Source organism: Myotis nattereri (assembly GCF_964212035.1).
Source record: "Myotis nattereri genome assembly, chromosome: 3".
NCBI lineage: Eukaryota > Metazoa > Chordata > Mammalia > Chiroptera > Vespertilionidae > Myotis > Myotis nattereri.
Genome location: NC_138077.1, coordinates 27,256,797 through 27,278,560, shown reverse-complemented (window position 1 = coordinate 27,278,560; position 21,764 = coordinate 27,256,797). Strand labels below are relative to the sequence as shown.

At 35.4% G+C, this 21,764-nt stretch overlaps 1 protein-coding gene across 1 annotated transcript in view; it reads left to right on the top strand.

The window, feature by feature from the left end:
- The window catches only part of SI (sucrase-isomaltase), a gene marked incomplete at its 5' end in the record, with an annotated part of 84,598 nt that overhangs the window by 32,870 nt on the left and 29,964 nt on the right, over positions 1-21,764 (top strand). Inside the window, 10 exons of the mRNA XM_081087663.1 lie at positions 278-362; positions 922-978; positions 1,884-2,008; positions 4,165-4,253; positions 7,467-7,516; positions 8,484-8,654; positions 12,672-12,827; positions 15,082-15,282; positions 18,431-18,585; positions 20,528-20,696. Coding sequence (XP_080943789.1) covers positions 278-362; positions 922-978; positions 1,884-2,008; positions 4,165-4,253; positions 7,467-7,516; positions 8,484-8,654; positions 12,672-12,827; positions 15,082-15,282; positions 18,431-18,585; positions 20,528-20,696 — 1,258 coding nt within the window. The remainder of the gene's footprint in view (positions 1-277; positions 363-921; positions 979-1,883; positions 2,009-4,164; positions 4,254-7,466; positions 7,517-8,483; positions 8,655-12,671; positions 12,828-15,081; positions 15,283-18,430; positions 18,586-20,527; positions 20,697-21,764) is intronic.

The following is a 21,764-nucleotide window of genomic DNA, read 5'->3' as shown; positions in this document are numbered from 1 at the left end:
GAATAGTTATTACAGATAAAAAATCTTATAATATATGATAGATTTTTTTTTAATTCCAGATACACTAATTTCTTCCACCACTTTTCTTTCCTCTCCCCCTTCCTTTCTTCTCTCTCCAGCATCAGCATGTAAAAAATATAGATTCAAAATGACATATGAAGCAAGTAAAATTAAGCTAATAATCTTTCCCATGGAAAAACTATAAAGTAAACCAAATAAGGAATTTGGATAAACTCATGTTTTATCACTATGTTATAAACATTGTCATTGTTCTTAGGTTTTATCAGGATACAAATAGCTGGATTGAGGACACTCAGTTCCTATGGGGCCCCTCATTACTTATTACCCCAGTCTTGAAGCAGGTAGGTTTTGAAATTAATAAATTTATTGCTTAAAGGGATATTTTATAACCAAATCTACACTAAACTACAAAACATCTTCATAATAAGTAATACTCAATAGAGTGTTTCAACCTAATAAATGTCAAATTAAATTCTAAAATGTGGAAGACATTTTGAAAAATTATAAAAATATTAACTAGATTTATGCTTTTAAAATACATAATATATAACTGGGAAGAAGAAAATTGCTTACTTTACTTCTGAAAAAGAAAGCTTTATTTATAGACTCAAAATCAGATCTTATTTATAATAATAAAAGTGTAATATGCTAATTAGACCAGACAGCCAAACGACCTTCCAGATGTCCTTCAGGCTGCGAGGGCTGAGGCAGCTGCCATGGTTGTGAAGGTTGAGCCCCTTGCACAAATTTTGTGCATCAGGATTCTAGTACTAATGATAATGAACTCTCATTTAAGTAGATATAGATATTTAAATTTTACTAAGTTGTAAGTAAACTTACAAACTACATACATATTATTATGCTATATGCACATATAAAATTTATCTTGCTTTATTGTAGGGAGCAGAGATAGTGAGTGCATACATCCCTGATGCTACTTGGTATGATTATGAAACTGTAAGTAACCTTAATATCATAATAGACTCACAAGTATTATATTCTGGAACATCTTTACATGGAAACTTAAGTCCAAAAATGCACCGTATCTATTTGCAGTATTTCTGTTATTGTTATAGAAGATGAATAATTTCAAATTTAAATAATGTGTAAAATTTGTGCGTTTCATTGTAAGTGAACAAGTATATGTTGCACATGATTAATATGAAGTTATATTTTTTATATAAAGAGTTATATTATTTTCAAATTGTGAAAATATAAGGTCTGGAGTAATTTTAGAAGAGTGGTGACATTTTAATACTGTTTCTATTTTGTATATTTATCTCATTGCCAGAAGAATGAGTATTGACCTAATCTTAAACATTTGTTTTATATACTACATTTAAACATTTGGGAGAGATTTTTATTTCAGCCCTAAAAAGGAAATAGCAGCATTCATACACACATTCTATTTATTTACTTAAACAAGACATTTTGAAAAGTGTTTCTTTTAAAAGGCGTTATTTTGCATGTCATTTATATTTATTAGGTAGATCCTTTCTTTTTATAGAAACACTGATTTTAAAAAATCATTTTTAGAAACATAGTTAACTTTAAAACAAAGAATAAAATAGGGCTACTTAAGATTATCGTTAATTATTGTAGCAGAGAAATAGATTTTTCTGTTTTTGTTTTTTTATTGTGTCTTTTGTTGTTGTTGTTGAGAAAATGAACCAATTTTCCCCCTACTTTGCTCAGTAAACTGAAACAAAAAGTGTTTTCTTTAAAAGTTAGAAAACAATATTTACTTGGATGACATTAATCACTCATACTAAAAATGATCTCTACATGTAAATTTTGATGCTTGTAAAATGGGGTGTAAAGTCTATACTACTAACAAAAAAATCTTTACTTCCAAATATTAGGGCATAAAAAGACCATGGCGGAAACAGCGTATTGATATGTATCTTCCAGGAGACAAAATAGGATTACATATTAGAGGAGGTTACATTATTCCCATTCAGCAACCTGCTGTGACTACAACTGCAAGGTAACATGAAGAATTATAAACTAAAATCTAAACTATAATTTCTTTTAATATTTCATAATTTTTAAGAATCTAAGATTAATGTTTAGTTATTCATCAGAAGAAGTTTGACATATGGAGAAAATTCTTACCAACCATGATGGTTATAAAAAGAAGAATTAAATTACGTATATTGATACAAATTTATTAATTTTAAAAATAGACATAAATATATTGGAATTTTATTTTCTGTGCTAAAAATGCATTGACATTCTTTATAGAATATCTATAATTAATTCTACAAAGTAAAGTTAAGTAATGATTCATATAAAATATGAAATGTTAAAGTAAAATCTATACTTGATAAAAGTATCAGTTTTTAATTATTTGGATTTTCAATACCTAAAAGTCACAATACTTTTTATTCTGCCATAGTGTTTTACTTTTAAGTTGATAAATGAGGTGAATAGTTCTGTTTAGATAAAGAACAAGATAGAAGCTAAATTGTTCAGTAAGAGTAAAACCCAGAAATGTTTAGAAAAAAAGAAGAAACTTGAAAATTCAGGTGCTTCATCTTGTAGCATTCATTCTGGGTATGAAGACACAGAAGGTGTCAATATTGAATTCACATATTTCCTCATATTCTGCAACCCCCAACACACAGTCACTCACCATTCCTTACCCTGAGGTATTTTTTTCATAACATTAAGAATATCTGGAATTATATTACTTACTGGAAGCCCGGTGCATGAAAATTTATGCACTGGAGGGGGGGGTCCCTCAGCCTGGCCTGTTCCCTCTCACAGTCTGGGGGCCCTCAGGGGCTGGAGGCGACCTGGCGATCAGGAGAAGGCGACGCCTCCATCACACCTTTGTTGCTGCCACTGCTGGCAGCACAAGCCACAGCCGGCCCTGGTTACCTGAGCCTCGGGTGGCCCTGGGCAACTGGGGGGCTGAGGGGACTGGGAGACTCCAGAGGTAGGCACATGAGGCCCAGTCTTGCTGTGCACCTGCCACCCCAGCGGGGCTGAGGGTACTGGACGCCACCATCTTGTGACTGTGGGCGCCACCATCTTTGAGGGCGGGGCAGTCAATTAGCATATTCCCTCCTTACTCTAGTTCCATGAAGGCAAGGACTTGACTTTTGACTACTTTAGTGCCCAGACAAATAATAGTATCTTGCCCCTAATAAGCTGGCTTTCTATTTTCTCTAAACATTTGTTAAAGGAACAAATTAATGAGTGAATGAATGTGCTAGTAATTTCATTATTTTGGCATTCTATAATTGTTTACTTTAATACTGTAATGTTTCATGACTGTTCTCAGAACAATGGGTTATACTAAAGCTGTATTAAACAAGAGGCCGGGGAGGGGTGGGGAGATGGGTAAGAGATCAACCGAAGGACTTGTATGCATGCATATAAGCATAACCAATGGACACAAGACACTGACAGGTAGGGGAGGCCGAGGGAAGGTCAAGGGGGAAAATAAAAAGGAGACATATGTACTACTCTTTGTAATATTTTATGCCATAAAACAAAATTTAAAAAACAAACAAACAAACAATCAAAATAAAAAATAAACAAGAGAAACACATTTTGGTGAGTATTCTGGAAGAAAGATAGTCTGTATAGAGCAGTTGCCTATACCATATTGCTTCAAGGGTATTATTTTAGGTTAAAAACCTAAAATGATATATAACAGAAAAATTTTAGTGATCACATGCCCCATTACTTATAATAGAATTAGCTTCCTTTCTAAGATTATTAGAGATCTCATTAAGTGCTTACAAATGTTAGGCTTTTCATTACTTTGTATATAAGATATAGCCTTGATATATTGCAATTTGGGATTAATGGAAATGTGACAAATATGTGATGTATTGAGCATTCATAGGATATCTTTAATTCTAATTGAAATATACTGTTTCTAAAGTGCTGGTGTCTTAGCTTCCAAGAAATTCTTTATTTATTATATTCATTCCTTTAATTTATTTTATAATCTTACAAATTATTTCATCATTAAAAATTAAAATGAGCATAGACATGAATTTTATTAACATCTGCTCATATGAATGTGGAATTCATACAAATCCATTAGTTTGAAATGGACATGTTTAGAGGAACTTTTAATATTATAATTCATTTTTAATCATATATGCTTACAAACTTACTTAACAGCCGAAAGAACCCTCTAGGACTTATAGTTGCATTAGATGAAGATAGCACAGCAAAAGGAGACTTTTTCTGGGATGATGGAGAAACTAAAGGTAAGTCTCAAAGGCGATATGCTTCTTATTTTATTACTGATTTCAGAGAGGAAGGGAATGAGAAAGAGAAATAGAAATATCAATGATGAGAGAGAATCACTGATAGACTGCCACATTCATGCTCCCCACTAGGGATCCAGCCCATAACTCAGGAATGTGTCCTGGCCAGGAATTGAGCTATGACCTCCTAGTTCATAGGTCAGTGCTCAACCACTGAACCTCGCTGGCCAGTCAAGAAGATATACTTTTAAATGTTCATTCTGATGATGGACAATTTTGACTTTATTAATGTAAAATTGCATTCACTTCAAAACTGTCACATGTTTTAATTTTTAATTCCTGTTTTTAATTTATTTTAGGGTCTATGTTACTTTATGAAATTTAACATCGTTATTTAAATTATATTTTAATTGCAATATTTAGTTTGGTCTATTGGATCAGTATAAATGTCTTTGACAAGTGTAGAGAGTTTATTAGATTATTCTTCTTAATTAAACTAGTTAAATCCACATGTACAAATCACATCAAATTTTCAACTGTCGTACATGAGTCTAGTGATTAAAAATAAAATTTTATTACTGTAAAAACAAAAAGAAATATATTTAAAGGTGTCAAATTATTTTATAAGAATGTTACTATATAAATGGTTCACAATTTATTTCACTTATTGTGTCTTTAATTTAATTTCATGAGTCCAAACTTGAGAATTCAATAAACCAAGAGAATAAAGAACCAATTCTTTCAAATATCTAATTATGTCAATAAAATATATCTGTTTGGCTATAATTTGTCTATTACAACTAGCTTCATAAGTTTGTGAAGTATTTGTATCCCATTTCTCTTAGTAGAGGGCTCTGAAGTATGTTTTTAATATATGTGTATACAAAATAGTTCAGCTCCTATTTTATAGGGCACTACTTCTCTGTGTAGTAAAGACTCTCCTGTGCCTTTAAACATCCAAATATTTCTAAATTAACTCCAAGAAGTAGTCTTCTTGGTGTGTTCTCTTAGAATTTGAAAATATGGAATCTATGAAAAATCTACTAGAGGTCTGGTGCACGAATTCATGCACAGGTGGGGTCCCTCATCCTGGCCGGTGATCAGGCCCAATCAGGGCCATCTCGCACAGTCCTGGAGGGGGGGTGGATAGCGGTAGGTTGGCCAGCCAGCCCAGATAGGTCCAATGGGGGAAGGGGAGGGGTCAATCAGGGCTGGCCAGCAGGGGTCGGGGGGGAAGACCACGAGATGTTGGCCTGCTGTGGGGGGTTGGCTGTGGGAGTGCACTGACCACCAGAGGGCAGCTCCTGCATTGAGCGTCTGCCCCATGGTGGTCAGTGTGCACCATAGTGACTGGTCAACTGTTCATTCTGTTGTTTGGATGTAATGGTCATTTAGGCATATATATATATATTGTATACTAGAGGCCCAGCACACGGAATTCATGGGTGGGTATGGTCCCTAGGCCTGGCCTGCGATCAGGGCCATCTTCCCCAGCTGTCCGCAGCCAGCCCTGCTTCCCACTGCCACCCACCCCTGCTTCCCCATTCGCCATCGAGTGATTGGTGCCTGATGGCCGGGGGAAGAGGCCAAGAGGTCAGCAGTTCTCGCCTGCTCTCCGGCCCTGACCCTGCTGTGGGTGGCCATCAGGTGATCGGAGCCTGCCAGCCGGGGAAAGAGACCAAGAGGTGGTCAGTGTGCCTCATAGTGACTGCTCCGGCAGTCATTCTGGTTGTTCTGCTGTTAGGGTCAATTTACATATTACCCTTTTATTATATAGGATTATTATATAGGATAGATAGATTTTGTTAAATCATCCCTTTTACATTCTATTTACAATCCAGCAGGTAGAGGCATTATTTCAAAAGATGATTCAAATCATCTCATCTCTGCTCAAGACCATATAATGCTTTTCTGTTTCACTCAGTTAGGATCTACAGTATTTAACAAGACTTAAAGCACTCGCTATTACCTGCACTTTTGTGTGCACACATCTCTCTCTCTCTCTCTCTCTCTCTCTCTCTCTCTCTCTCTCTCTCTCTCTCTCTCTCTCTCCCGTTATCCCCTGCAGCCCTCTATGTATCATTCTACTCTAGCACACTAGCCTTCTTAATTTTTCTCAAATACCTTAGAGCCTAAGAACACTAGAGAGAGCTGGACAATGAAAATAGGTGCCAAGCATTTACTACATAGAAATGGCATAAAAGTGGACTCCAGCAAACTAAATTATTTGTAAATGTCAATAAAAAATGTTGTTTAGAAAATACCTCTGCTATTAGCACATGGAACTTGATTTTAAGATTATTTTTGTTTCTTTAATGATATAAATATCTCAAAATTATTTATCTTTTCAACTTGTAAAACTTGATATTGGTAATCTACCTTTACATAGAAGATGAATGAAAATATGAAGGTATGATTTAATCAGTCAACTAAAGATGATATCTATATAATTATGTGCTTTCAAAAGATAAAATCACAGTTTTATAAATAATTAACTTGTAAATAAACATACAAACAACAAAATGGCCTTAAATTCAGGTTCTGATTCTAATTTTATTTCTTAGGATTCAAATTATAAGTAAATTAATGTTATTGAGAGAATTGTGTAAATCCTAGGATCCCCTTTATATTTTTACTCTCTTTCTTTGAAAAAAGTTTGCTCATAATTTTGTTTCTCCGTTAAAGAAAAATGTTGATACAAATTTTTAATTTTTATTATAAATTTTGTTTTCTCTGAATTTCCATAAACATGTTAGAAGTCTTTAAAAAATTGAACTAAACAAATGTTCACTGACTACCTTTATTTACTGGAAACTATACTACTGGGATTACTCTATTTAGAGGAAAAATAAAAACCTTAATTTAAATGGAAAATTTGCTTTATTAATAAATAGTATTTTTTTCAAAGTTCTTTTTTGTTTCTTTTGTTAATCCTCACCCATTGATTTTTAGAGAGTAGGACAGAGGGAGGGAGAGAAAGAGAAACATGGATTGGTTGCCTCTTGCACACAGCCTGATTGGGATTGAACCTGCAACCCAGATACATGACCTTGACTGGGAATCAAACCTGTGACCTTCTGGGTCATGGGCTGATGCTCTAACCACTGAACATACCATCCAGGGCCAAAATTCTTCTGTTGTATAATTGTAAAAATAGAGCAGAAATGTTAACATAACAATGTGATCTAATAACTTACTTTTTTTCTATTTCAGATACCATAGAAAATGGCATCTACATTTTTTACAAATTTTCTGTTTCTAATGTAAGCATTCTCCTTGGACATAGTTAAATATATACCTCATTTAAGTCTGGGTTATGCCTTTATTATGGATTTTTTGAAATATTTTTACATTGACATCCAGATTTCAATAGAAAGAAATGAAATAAATTATGAAATTAAATTATTAAATTATAAATAAAATGTTAGCTTACATTTTAAAATATTTAAATGTAATCAGTAATTTAATGATGATGAATTGAAGCATAGATATTTTCAGACTTTTAAAAGTATTATGTCTGGTTTAAGAAACATGCTATAGAAAAATAATCTCAATTACCTGAATATGTTGGTGTTTTTTTTTTTCTCATATATTTTATTGACTTTTTACAGAGAGGAAGGGAGAGAGATAGAGAGTTAGAAACATCGATGGGAGAGAAACATCGATCAGCTGCCTCCTGCACATCTCCTACTGGGGATGTGCCCGCAACCCAGGTACATGCCCTCGACCGGAATCGAACCTGGGACCTTTCAGTCCCCAGGCCGACGCTCTATCCACTGAGCCAAACTGGTTTCGGCCTGAATATGTTTTTATATATCAGACATAGCAATAGTTGTCATGGATTTAAAGTGATGATGAAAAAAATAATCTATGGACAAGGTTACATTTTGAATAATTAATAGCAATGTTTCTTGTAGGTATTGAGTTTCTTTATATATTATTTTTTATCCCAAACCAAGTTGTTCTTTAACATTAGGGCTGAAGTAGAAAGGTTATATATTAGTTGTGATCTTTGATAATAAATGTTTGTCATGTTTACAAAAAATTGAAGAGTTACTAATGGGCATATTTATATATGCTACTTGGACATGGAGAGCTGGTGGGAATGGAAGGATAGATGATTGGTTCTCTTCCTATTTCATAATTGCATTGTTATTTCATTATGTATCCAATGACATTCTATTTAGTATAGAATATTATATATATAAATATATATATATTTTTTTGCAGAACAAATTAGATATCAGCTGCACACACTCATCATACCAAGAAGGAACTGCTTTAGCATTTGAGACTATTAAAATCCTGGGGCTCACAGACAATGTTATAGGAGTTACAGTGAAAGAAAATAATCAACCAATGCAGACTCACTACAATTATACTTATGATGCTTCCAGCAAGGTAAATATCATCTTTTAATATATTTTACTTTTCACATACTCTCATATTTAACATTGCATAACCACTCAGGCTCTTGGTTTTGTGATTTTCACCATGACTTTTCTTTTCTTTTCTTTTCTTTTCTTTTCTTTTCTTTTCTTTTCTTTTCTTTTCTTTCCTTGTGCTGCCAATATTTCATTTTAGGTCATTCCAGTTTATACTTAGACTTAGGGGCCCAGTGCATGAAGATTTGTGCACTGGGTGGGGGGTTGAGGGGGATGGAGGGAGGGTCCCTCAGCCTGACCTGCACCCTCTCCAATCTGGGAGCCCTCAGGGAAGCCCTCTCCAATCCGGGAGTTTCTGTCTGTCTTTGCAGTCATATGAGCGAATTGTCTGAGACCCCCAACCCAGTTTGGTTTGTTGCTCACAGAATAATAGAGGTGTTTTCTTTTCTTTCTCCATTGGTGGAGATTTCCTGGAAGTTTTAGGATATCTTCCCTTTAATTTTTCCTAGCCACTCTGATTTTACTTATGTCTCTCACCTTTGCTTTCCCTCCATCTCCAACTGCAACAGTAATGTGCTCCAGGATCACTTTGCTCTAGTGTCTAGGAGATCTGTCTGCCACCAGAACTATGATCCCCAGCATTGCTGGTGCTCCCCTCCCTCTGGGCTTCTACTTCTGGTACTGGGGCTGCCACCAAAACTACTATTCCCAGAATTCCTGGTGCTCCCGACGCTCTGGGTTTTCCCCACCCGAGGGAGCCACGTCCCCCTAAGGGAGAGACCGAGGGAGTGACCGAGTGGGCCACATCCCCAAAAGCTGCCAGCTCTCCCACTCTGCTCTGTGTATGCAAATTATCCACGATCTTTGTTGGGTTAATTTGCATACTCAATCCTCATTGGCTGGTGGGCATGGCTTGTGGGTGTGACTTGAGCATAGCAGAGGGACGGTTAATTTGCATGTTTCTCTTTTATTATATAGAACTAGAGGCCCAGGGCAGGCCCAATCCCTAGGTGCAGCCCCTAGGCGGGCTCAGAGCAGGGCCGAATGGGGAGTTGGGGTGCCAACCCCTATCATGCACAGAGCAGGGTGAATCGGGAGGTTGCAATGCCACCCCAAGTCACACTCAGTGTAGGGCCGATTGGGGGGTTGGGGAACCGCCCCCTATCCCACTCAAGGCAGGGTCGATGGGGAGGTTGTGGCGCCACCCGGTCATGCACAGAGCAGGGCTGATCAGGGGGTTGGGGCACTGCCCCCTGTCAAGCACAGAGCAGGGTTGATCAGGGAGTTGGGGAGCTCCCCCCTGTCACACACAGAGTAGGGCCGATAGGGGAGTTGGGGCACTGCCCCCTGTCACACACAGAGCAGGGCAGATCAGGGGGCTGTGGCCACACCCCCTGTCACACACAGAGCCACAGGGCGATCAGGGGGTTTGGGCGCTGCACCCTGTCACGCTGCTCCAGGGGCCAGGAGGCCTCGCGGCTTCACTGATCCCAGTGCTGGGAGGCCTTGTGGCTCTGCTTGACACCGGGGCAGTGAGGCCTTGCTTCTCAGCTGATCCCGGTGCGAGGAGGCATATTACCCTTTTACTATGTAGGATAGAGGCCTGGTGCACAGGTGGGGGCCAGCTGGTTTGCCCTGAAGGGTGTCCCGGATCAGGATGGGGGTCCCGCTTGGGTGCCTGGCCAGCCTGGATGAGGCGATGATGGCTGTTTGCAGCTGGTCACACCTCCTTCAGGGTGAGGGTCCCCATGGGTTGTCTGGCCAGTCTGGATGAGGGGCTGAGGGCCGTTTTCAGGCTGGCGGGTAACTGAAGCTCCCAACCTCTCCTTTTTTTTCTTTTTTTTTAATTCTGTGATTTATTTACCTTCTATGGCTGTCACTGGAACTGAGAGCTGGCCTTAGCTCTGAGGCTCGGCTCCAGCTCTGAGACCTCGCCTGCTGATCTGGGTTTGCTTGGCTTCTATAATTGAAACACTGTTTCAGCTCCAGCTCCCAGGGAAGCCGTCTGAAAGCAGGTTTCTGGGGATTGTTTAGCTTCTATAATTGCAACATTGTTTCTTAGAGTTGCAGCTCAGAGGTCAGCAGCGGCAGGCGGGGAACCTTGGCTTCCTCCATCACTGGAGCAAGCAAGCCTCCTGTTCGCTTCAGCTGCCTGGCTGCCGGCCGCCATCTTGGTTGGCAGTTAATTTGCATATCTCACTGATTAGCCAATGGGAAGGGTAGCAAAGTTATGGTTAATTACCATGTTTCTCTATTATTAGATAGGATACCAATATTAAGGTGCCTCCTTGCTATTTCTCCCTGTTTAATTTTATCTTTATTGGCACTTACCTATATCTTCCAAGTATTTTCTTATACCATTCCCTACTCTCAACTCTAAGGTACATCTGTTGCATACAGCAGTCTAAATATTTTAGCTTCTCATTTAAGACTCTCAGATATGATTTAAACCATATTTTTAATTATTCTCTCTGCTTCTTTCATGAACTTCCATTGTCTTCAATATACACTGTACATGTTTCTTCAAATTTTTGTTTACAGTCCTTCTATTACAAGACTCCATTTTGTACTTTTTGTTTTTGTGAACAGGTGTACTAAAGAGAAAAATAAATATGTACACTTAAACATATCAAATTAATCTTTCATTATTTCAGCCTCTTCACTTATAACATGTGATATTTAAATCATAATGTTGCTTTGGGTAATAAATTTATGTAGTTAAATATTAAAAATAATAAATTAAAACAGAAGTGATTTTTAGAGGTATTGACTTTTCCACCACTTATATAATACTGAATTATTAGTAATATCAGCCTAAATAAATTATAAATTATTTTAGATACACAATATTTTCAGAGTATTTTTGCCTAACTCTTAAGCCTCTTGGCCCAGAGTTCTTCACTTAGGGACTTTTATAAAAAATATGTATTGGCTAATTATTTTTATTTAGTAAATATACTATAATTTGTATATTCCCAGGACAACAGGAATAAATCAATAGAAATTAAATAGGACAAATTTATTTGAGAACTTTATGACTCTAACAAAGATTATAAAGAAAACATAATACGAAAATATTGTATTTGGTTTGTGCAATTTCAACTTATATATGTCTATTTTTATGTTTATGTAATGATTTGAACAGATACTAGTAGACATAGTTTCTTAATTCTTAGTTTTATAAAAATTTTTCCTGAATGTAGATTTATGAAAATACACTGGTATAAAAAACTAAGCTATGTAGATGAAACTTTAGGATAAATTATGTCCATGTTATTCCCAAGTTATATAAACAATAACCAAATGTAACTTTGCAATTTCCCAATAATGTAAATAATTGTGGATAGAATATGCATATATAATTGCTCTCTCTCTCTCTCTCTCTCTCTCTCTCTATATATATATATATATATATATATATATATATATATAATCTCGTCATTTTTGCTTTTATGCATAATGCCATATTAAGACCCCTCTAACTTGTTCCTCAAATATTTCAAACAATGAATAAAATTAAGGACAAAATTAAAGAAGTATGTATTAATAAGTATTTTCCTCCTCTGACTCTAGGAGCCTCTGTATCAAGCAAAGTGCTCAGTTTGTTCTTACCTTTTTCTTCCTTGAGAGACCTAACATGTATTTCATAACTAGTATGCTCCAGGCATTATTCTAGGTCCTTTAAAGTTTACATATTCATTCTGTATAGCACCCCCTTTTAGTAGGGGTCATTATCGACATTTAAAAATGTGAAAAAGTTGATGGTAGACCATTTTCCCCAAGACTCAAGAGCATTAAATGAAAGAACTGAGAATTTAAGATAATACTTTACCTGAGTATATATAATTCTCATAGTTTTCCTGAGGCACTAGCCATTTCAGTGGCATTCTATTCCATTCTTTAAGTATTATATTAAAACTACTTATGACTTGATTTGAAGAATTGCTATGTTTGCTGCGTTTTATAAATGTTAAATATTTTTAAATTGTCCAATGGTCAGAAATAATCTTTAATGTTTTCTTTGTCTCCAAAGAGTCTCTTTATTTACAATCTCAAGTTTAACCTTGGAAAAAACTTTACCGTTCAGTGGAATCAAGTTTTCTCAGAAAATGAAAGATTTAATTGTTATCCAGATGCAGAACCTGCAACCCAGAAAAGCTGTGAAGAACGTGGCTGTGTATGGCAACCGGTAATAAGAATTTTAATTATGATCCATGATATGGTTTTCACATAAGCATTTCATTGTAATCTTTACATATTATAATTTTAATTCTACAGCATAGAGACTAAATTCATCTGGATAAGCATTTGGGATTTGAAATTAGGAATTCTGATAGAAAATTTATCTTTATTAATTTTCCAGACCTCGCTTAGTAAATGCCAGACTAAATGAAAGTGTAAGTTGCTTTTCAGGCACTTTGGATAATATAACTTCATTTAATAAAATAGTGGTGTATCTGATGGCTGTACCTCAAAATGATCCTTGTCTTCACCCAATTTCACATTTGTACTTAATGCTGGCATCAGATCGCACAAACTCTCAAGGGTCCTATTGCTCTGATATCACTGAAACCTCAGATTTAAAAATCTCAGGTATGATGTTCATGAGTGAAGTGGGGCAGGGCTGAGTATTAAAAATAAAATAAAACCTACTCAAAGCCATATTTAATTAATTATTTCTTAATTAATTAGGTATTATGTGGATAAACCCAGTTTTAAAAAATGATTTGTTGAATACTAAGTCTATAGGTTTTTATACTATTTCCATAAATTATACCGCAAGATTGATTTCATCCTAACTAAAAAATTAGCAATCTTGATGAACTAACAGTAAGAAAGGTAAATTAGAATACTTATACAATGATAAAGAGGAATTTGTATTCGGCAAAAGTAAAACTATGAGAGAGACATATGTAAGTACCGCGCGCTAACCGATTGCGCCACTGGAGCTCCAAGAGAGAGACATATATAGATTTCACAGTTCTCTGAAGTCAATCATATTTCTGGTTCTATTGACATTCAGTTTCATGCAGTTGAAATAAGTATTATAGTATTCGTATTGGTTAAGGATTGCTTGAAGCTGAGAGTATTAGAGAGCTAAAGTCTGATTTTGTTAAACAAAATAGGATTTTTATTTTTACAAATAAGAATCCAAGGCTTAATATGCTGAACCCTCAATGTCATCAGTGTCCTATATTTCTCATTCATTTTTCATCATCAAACTTGTGTTATAGCTTCCACCATTATATATGCATTCCAAGTCCAGAAAGTATAAGTGAAAAGGGCATCCTAATTAATCACCTTGTATCATCTTCTTTTTAGGAGGTTTGTGGGGTCATATACAACTTCCTCTAAAGAGAACTGAAAATGTAGATGGGCACATTTCTTCTCCCAACAGAATAATTATATATATATATATATATATATATATATATATATATATATATATGCCTAAGTGACCGAACAACTGGCTACTATAATGTGTACTGACCACCAGGGGGCAGATGCTCAACACAGGAGCTGCCCCCTGGTGGTCAGTGCACTCCCACAGCAGGAATACCGCTTAACTGACTGATGGGCACCAGACGCAGGGCTTACAGCTGGTGAGCGTCGCTGTGGTGGAGCGAGCTTCCCAATTGGGACTGACTAGGCATGAGCCTGTGGCAGGCGCAGCTGGGCCGGGATGAGTGGGAGTGGCAGGCAGGAATGGTAGGCGGAATTGGGCTGCCGGTTTCAGCCCAATCCCCACAGGCCACGCTGAGGGACCCCACCAGTGCACAAAACCGTGCACCGGGCCTCTAGTTTAATAAATAAGAAAGATTGGATAATGGATTGTGGTAAGGCAACTAGTTGTTAGTGCCACAATTATTGTTTTTCTTAGATCATATTTTTCACCCCTATGTAAACCAATTAGCTCTGATCTTTGATCAGTATTTTTATTTCAAGTACTGGTCCAGATGTAATTGACCAATATAAGTACCAGTCATTAAATAAGAAATAATATAGTTCTGCATAAGTAGAAGAAAATAATTTTAAGTAGTTGCTCTTTTGAGATTTGTTGCAGAGCTGTTTAACACACAAAAGGCAATAGTCAGTATGAAGAGGAAAGAACATGCATGGATCAAAATTTATGAGTCATATACTTAATTTTTGCAAAGACTACACAATCATTCTATTTTCTGAGTTGAAAATAGAAATTTGATCCTTCTGCTCTACTGGTCTGCCTTTAGAGTTAAAATACAAATATTTTATATAACATTTTAGTACATGGTATCTTTGGTTACATATAGATATTTTATGTTGCTACCGCAATTTCACTTTATCTTATACAATACAATCTGTAAAGCAAACAAAATGTGATTAAGCATGTTTACCTTACATTTTCAAAAGCAAATATTACAATGCTTACAGCGTCTGTCAATAAACATATATTGTGTTTTCAGAGTCTGTCCAGAGCACCTGATTGTTACTTTCCTAGAAATGACAACTCTTATTTAGTCACTTCAACTGCGTATTCACCAATGGGTATAACCGCTGACCTCCAGCTGAACACTGCAAACGCTCGAATAAAGCGACCTTCAGAACCCATCTCAACTCTTCGTGTGGAGGTGAAATATCACAAAAATGACATGCTGCAGTTCAAGGTATGTTTAGTATAAATAATTAAGTATTATTAATTGGATTGATGACTTATTTTTCTATATATAAAGTTTATAGCTAGATGCACATTAAATAAAGTTCTTGTTTATGCTAACTTTGTGAATAAGCATATAATAGTAATTTTCAGGGTGATTTGAGTGGCCTAGAAGGGGTCAAGGGGGGAGAAAGGGATACCTGTGATATTTTCAACACTAAAGATAAATTTTAAATATATATTTAAACCAGTGGCCTGGGAGCACAAATTCATGCACATAGAAAGAAAATTAGAAGGTGGCCAGCAGGGCAGAACTGGGTGAGATGGGCCAGACACGCCCTGGAGCCAACCTCCCGTGGTCCCTCCCCAGCCAGCTGCACCTCTGGCAGCACCAGGGCTCAAAGGGCGTCTGTGGAGTGAGTGGGGTCCCTCTGGCAAGTGGGGTCCCTCAGTCTGGCCTTTGAGAATCAGGCCAAAACTGGCATCCCCTGAGGGGTCGCTGAGTGCGAGAGGGCACTCTGCAAAGTTGCTGTTGTACGGAGTGTGGAACGCAAATGCGAGTGTGCGGTAGACTGGACTCGGGGCTGACAGTGCCCCAGCAACAACATAACCCATGGCCGAAGGTGGGATCCCATGGCCCTGGGAGGAATCCGGAGCCCTCCTCTCTGGTTCCGGGGTGTGTCACCTGAGAACCACCACTGCCAAGTTACTGCAGCTCTGCAGCTCCTGCGTTGAGTGTCTGCCCCCTGGTGGTCAGTGAGCGACATACCTACTGGCCAGTTGAATGGTCGCTTAGCCTTTAAAATACATAAATTGGCTATATATATTGTACATATATATGGGTCATGGATAAATCACTTAGAATGCACTATGTTGCTAATATCATTAAAATAAGCAAAATAAAAAAAAGCAAGACAGGATGCTTACTATTTCCATTATTTTACATAGTTATCTAAATTTTCTGAATAATGCCTTAAGACATACAAAAACATATAAATTTCTTTCAAAAGTTACGCTTATATGTATATATTTTTTACTTAAGACATCTAAAAAAATCCATTAAAAACAGTAACACTATTACAAATTATAAGATCAGCAAAATGACTGTATATAAAATGTGTTTTCAAAAAATGTTTTATTGTACACTATCATTCACCATCTAGAAATTGAAATGGTGACAAATCCAATTAGCAAAATCAAAGGAGAAGAACAGTCATATGAATACTAAAAATATTTAAATCATAGAAGTGAGTTGGCTGTCTATAAGAAAAATAACTTTTAAAAAGTGTTGATAGATATTAAATAAGTACTGAGAAGTCCTGAGACTAAAATTTTAAAAAGTTAACTCATTTTTAATCAATTGATTCTTTTAAAAAGTTTTCATAGAAATCTCAATGGAATATTATTGGAAACTTAATAAAAAAAAACCTTTATATTTACCTGGAAAAGTAAACATATGGCAATGACAATATTTAAAATTTATCTAAAAAATAGATAACATTTACAGAATTAAAACAGCATAATTGCAGTTAGAATAACCTCACAGATTATCACAAAGTGATGACACAAAATATAGCTGTATGTGTGTGTACATATATAACATATAATGATATACATGTATATATGTAGTTTTATATATATGTACTAGAGGCCCCGTGCAAGAAATTCATGCACAGTTAGGGTCCCTAGGCCTGGCCAGAGATCAGGGCCAATTGGGGCCTTCTGGTTGCCTGCTGGGGCCTTTCTTCTGGCTGCCAGCTGCCAGCCGGGGCCTTCCTTTGTTCTATGACACCCCCTGGTGGTCAGCACACACCATAGTGAGCAATTGAACTCCCAGTCTCCTGGTTGAACTCCCAAGGGGACACTTTGCATATTAGCCATATATATATATATATATATATATATATATATATATATATATATGTATATATAAATTAAGTAATTCAAACATAAGCTCAGAAAATAATTAGCTGCATATTTATCTTGTATCTGGCTAGTAAAGATCTTTCAAACCATAGATATAAAGACATAAAACTCATAGATAAAAATCTATGTATTTCCAACATAAAAAATTATGTTTCAACATTAATAAACACTATAACAGAAAACAAAAAATGGATAAATATCTGACACCTTGGTCATAAAAAGCAAGCAATCTCAACTTATACAAACAAGAAAAATATCAAGATCTAAAAACAAGCATATAACAGAAGAAGAAATAATAATTGGGAATAAAAATATTATAATACTTATATTCATTGACCAGAAGAATAAAAGACAAATTCAAAGAATGGGAAATCTCAATGTTGAATAATCATGTGGAAAAACGTTGGTCAACATTATCAAGGAAATAAAGGACAATTTAGAACACAAACACTTTTAACATGACATAAAACAGTATTAGAGCACACATTTTGGTGAGAATATTAATTAGTACACTAATTCTGGCAAACACTTTACAAATAGATATCAAGCGGACCTTACAAACATTAGTGTACTCTTACCTAATTCTTTACTTCTAAGAAATTACTGAGGAAATGAAGGCATGAATAAATATAAATGTAAACTAATGTGTAGGATCACACATATGAAAAAAATATTGAAATAACTACTGTGTCTAAACAGAAGTGAAAAATAATTTTGTATCTCCATAAAGAGACTATTTAGCTCTAAAAGATGATTTATCATTATGTAGAAAAAAGTTGCAAAATTTAAAAAAGCATAAAATACAGTAGGTAATTTGATTTCATTATCTGTTCATGTATGTATATGGAATTGGATATATATATATATATATATATATATATATATATACACATATGGTGTCCCCAAAAAGTGTATACAAACTATAATAGCTGATAGCTTCAGGTTCTATTACATTTTGAAAATGAAATGTATTTTAATAAACATTGCCTTTAGAGTGTGTATACATTTTTTTGGAATGCACACACACACACACACACACACACATATGGGCCATGGATACAGAATTAAGAATTATATAAATAAGCATTATATATATATATATATATATATATATATATATATATATATATATATATTCTTGTTTGAACCATCATTTAATTTTTTTTAATATTTACATGACATCTCACCAAACTAGAGCAAAACGTTTCTATTTTTATTATTATCTGCAATAGATTTATGACCCGAAAAATAAGAGATATGAAGTCCCAGTACCATTAAACATTCCAACCATGCCAACAAGTACTTACGAAAATAGACTTTATGATGTTGAAATCCACGAAAATCCTTTTGGCATCCTAATTCGACGAAGAAGCACAGGAAGAGTTATGTAAGTCATTGAATTATTTGAAATGAACAATATCTTGATTTTATCCTAGGAGGGGAAAAGAAAGATGATTATTTTCACAGCCTTCACTGTGCTAGAGTATCATCATACTAAAAATGGTATTAGTCATATTAAATAACTTGACTTACTTTAACATTTTTTAAACATATATTTCATTGATTTTTTTACAGAGAGAAAGGGAGAGGGACAGAGAGTTAGAAACATTGATGAGAGAGAAACATCGATCAGCTGCCTCTTGCACACCTACTACTGGGGATGTGCCTGCAACCAAGGTACATGCCCTTGACTGGAATCGAACCTGGGACCCTTCAGTCAGCAGGCCAATGCTCTATCCACTGAGCCAAACCGGTTAAGGCATAACATTTTTAACTTAAACAATTAGAACATAATAGGACTATCATTAAGAATTGCCTAAAATGTCATTTACACTTTGGATGTGATTGATTTTATTATTACATATTAAGACTTATTTTTCAAAGCAAGTTGAGAACCAAACCAAGACTCCTCTTGAAAATCATGATGAGTTTTAGCAAAATAAGTAATTGAAAATTTGTTATGTAAATATTTTATTAGACTTTTGTAATCAAAGTTTAATGGTCCTGGAATTTGATTGAGTTAATGCTATTTCTGCTTGGCACTAATGAAAGAAAATTAATATACATGCATCTAGATATTTTTATATCATAATGAATAAATTTAAGAAAAAAGTTTTGTTTTTTTGTGTGAAATTCTCTATTTGTAGAGAATTATAATATATTAAAAGATACTTTAATGTAATTTAAACTTCCCATGCTATCTCTGAGAAGATGTTGACCAGATGTTTTCACAATGGATACAAATAATAAAGAAAAGTATATCTGTTTTTTTAAAAAAATTATGAGAATAATTTTGTTCCAAAGGTAAACAAACTCAGCCATTTTGCAAAAAAGTCCTGGTGCAAAGTTATGCTTATCATTATTTGAGAATCATTATTACTTAGTAAATACTTTTTCATAATTAATATAAAAATAAAAAATGTCCCAAACTCTTTGTAATACTTATATTTTCTTACACGGCCAATCCTAATTATTTTCCTCCTCTTTTATGTTCTTGCAAATGACTAGAAAAACAATACATTCACTGCAACACATTTCTTATGGATATTTTTTAAAAAACTGATTTTTATAAATACAAGAAAGAAAATTATTGGAAGCAATAAATAGGGAGAATTTTAAATTAAAATATCAATTATGCCTTATAGTTTTGTTATCTTTTTATTCTATATGTAGAAATGTTGATTTTTTTTATTCTATATGTAGAAAAAACATTACTGGGCTATCTGAAGGTAACAGGTTTCTAGGACCTACGTTACTTCCATATCATATATTATTTATAACTTCATAATAATTTTATTTTTAAAAGCAATATATTTATTTTTAAAAGGAAGATAAACATAGCCCTAACCGGTTTGGCTCAGTGGATAGAGCATCGGCCTGTGGACTGAAGGGTCCCAGGTTTGATTTTGATCAAGGGCATGTACCTTGGTTGTGGGCACATCTCTAGTAGGGCGTGTGCAGAAGGCAGCTGATCGATGTTTCTCTCTCATCAATGTTTCTAACTTTCTATCCCTCTCCCTTCTTCTCTGTAAAACAATCAGTAAAATATATTAAAAAATAAAATAAAGAAAAATAGTCACATTAATCATATTATGGTTCACTGTATTGATAATGGTGAATATATGAAATATATTTGAGGTATTCCTTAAGTTAGCCAAAATAAATATATTTTGGAATAATTATCTATTACCATTTGGTATCTGCTTACAATAAAGAATATAGAGAGAATATTATTGATTTTAGCTCACCCAAGGAAGAATCACCATTGTTATTTGTGATACTATTTTGTAAATGTTTACAGAAATAGAATTGCTTTCTTTTGTTTTTAGCTGGGATTCTCGCCTACCTGGATTTACTTTTAATGACCAGTTCATTCAAATATCTACTCGCCTGCCATCAGAATATATATATGGTTTTGGGGAAGCGGAACACACAGCATTTAAGCGAGATCTAAACTGGAACACGTGGGGAATGTTCACAAGAGACCAACCCCCTGGTGTAGGTATCAATTTTCAGCTAGCTCATGAGGCATCTAAGACCATGATTAGGATCCCGGCCACTTCTATGTAGGCCTGTACTAGTACTTTGGTATTGAAGTGATGACAGAGACGCTGGAGATCTGCAGAGTTGCTAAAATGGTTTTCTGAAAAACAAACAAAGAAGTCACCATCAATTGCTGGCAAAAGTAGAGCATTAGTTGGATAACATTGAGTACAGTGAGAGATGAGGTAGTGCCCCAATTCATTAACTCAAATGTAGAGAAAGAGCATTAAGATTCAGTATTCCCTGCCAAATCCATGTTTACTCTCAGCTTTTAGAAAGTCACTGAATAGTTCTCTTTAACTTTTTTTTCTTTTACTTCTTAGATAATGATTTGATGCCAACTTTTTCCTGTATGACACACAGCTGCAGTTGTGCATTTTTATGAGTCCGTACTGCTAAGTTACATCTTTAAAAAATGTTTTTATAAGCTCATGTCACTTTTCCCAATGTTCCAACTTATTAATTAAATGCACATCATGAATATTTAATGCACTGCAGAACTAATATCAGCTATAATTATGAAACCAAAATGTGGTGTTCGGGTCCGAGCTCGTTGTCTCACAAAATTGAAAACTGAGTTTGTGGACAAAAACAGTAGGTGGAAGCAAAGTTTATTGAGACAAAGACAGACTCCCCGAAGCATGGAACAGCAGAAAGAGGGCCCAGAGCAGGTTACCAATGAAGCTTCTTTGTCTCAGGGTCCAAAGTCCCACGTCCCCCAAGCCAGTCCTGGGAAAGGTGCTGCTGGGGTTCCAAAAGCAGGCCAGTGTACAGAGCTTGCGTTCCACGTTGCAGCCACGTGTAGTTCGGCATCCAAGCTAATTAAAATCCATTAGTCCAAGTGTTGAGTCCCACATGGCCATGAGCCAGGTGGGCACAGGGGAGCACATCCACTGCCACAGGAGAGGCAGGGAGAGAAGAGAAGAGAAGAGAAGAGAGAGAGAGAGAGAGAGAGAGAGAGAGAGAGAGAGAGAGAGAGAGAGAGAGAGAGAGAGAGAGAGAGCTTTTTTTGTTTAGTGGTAG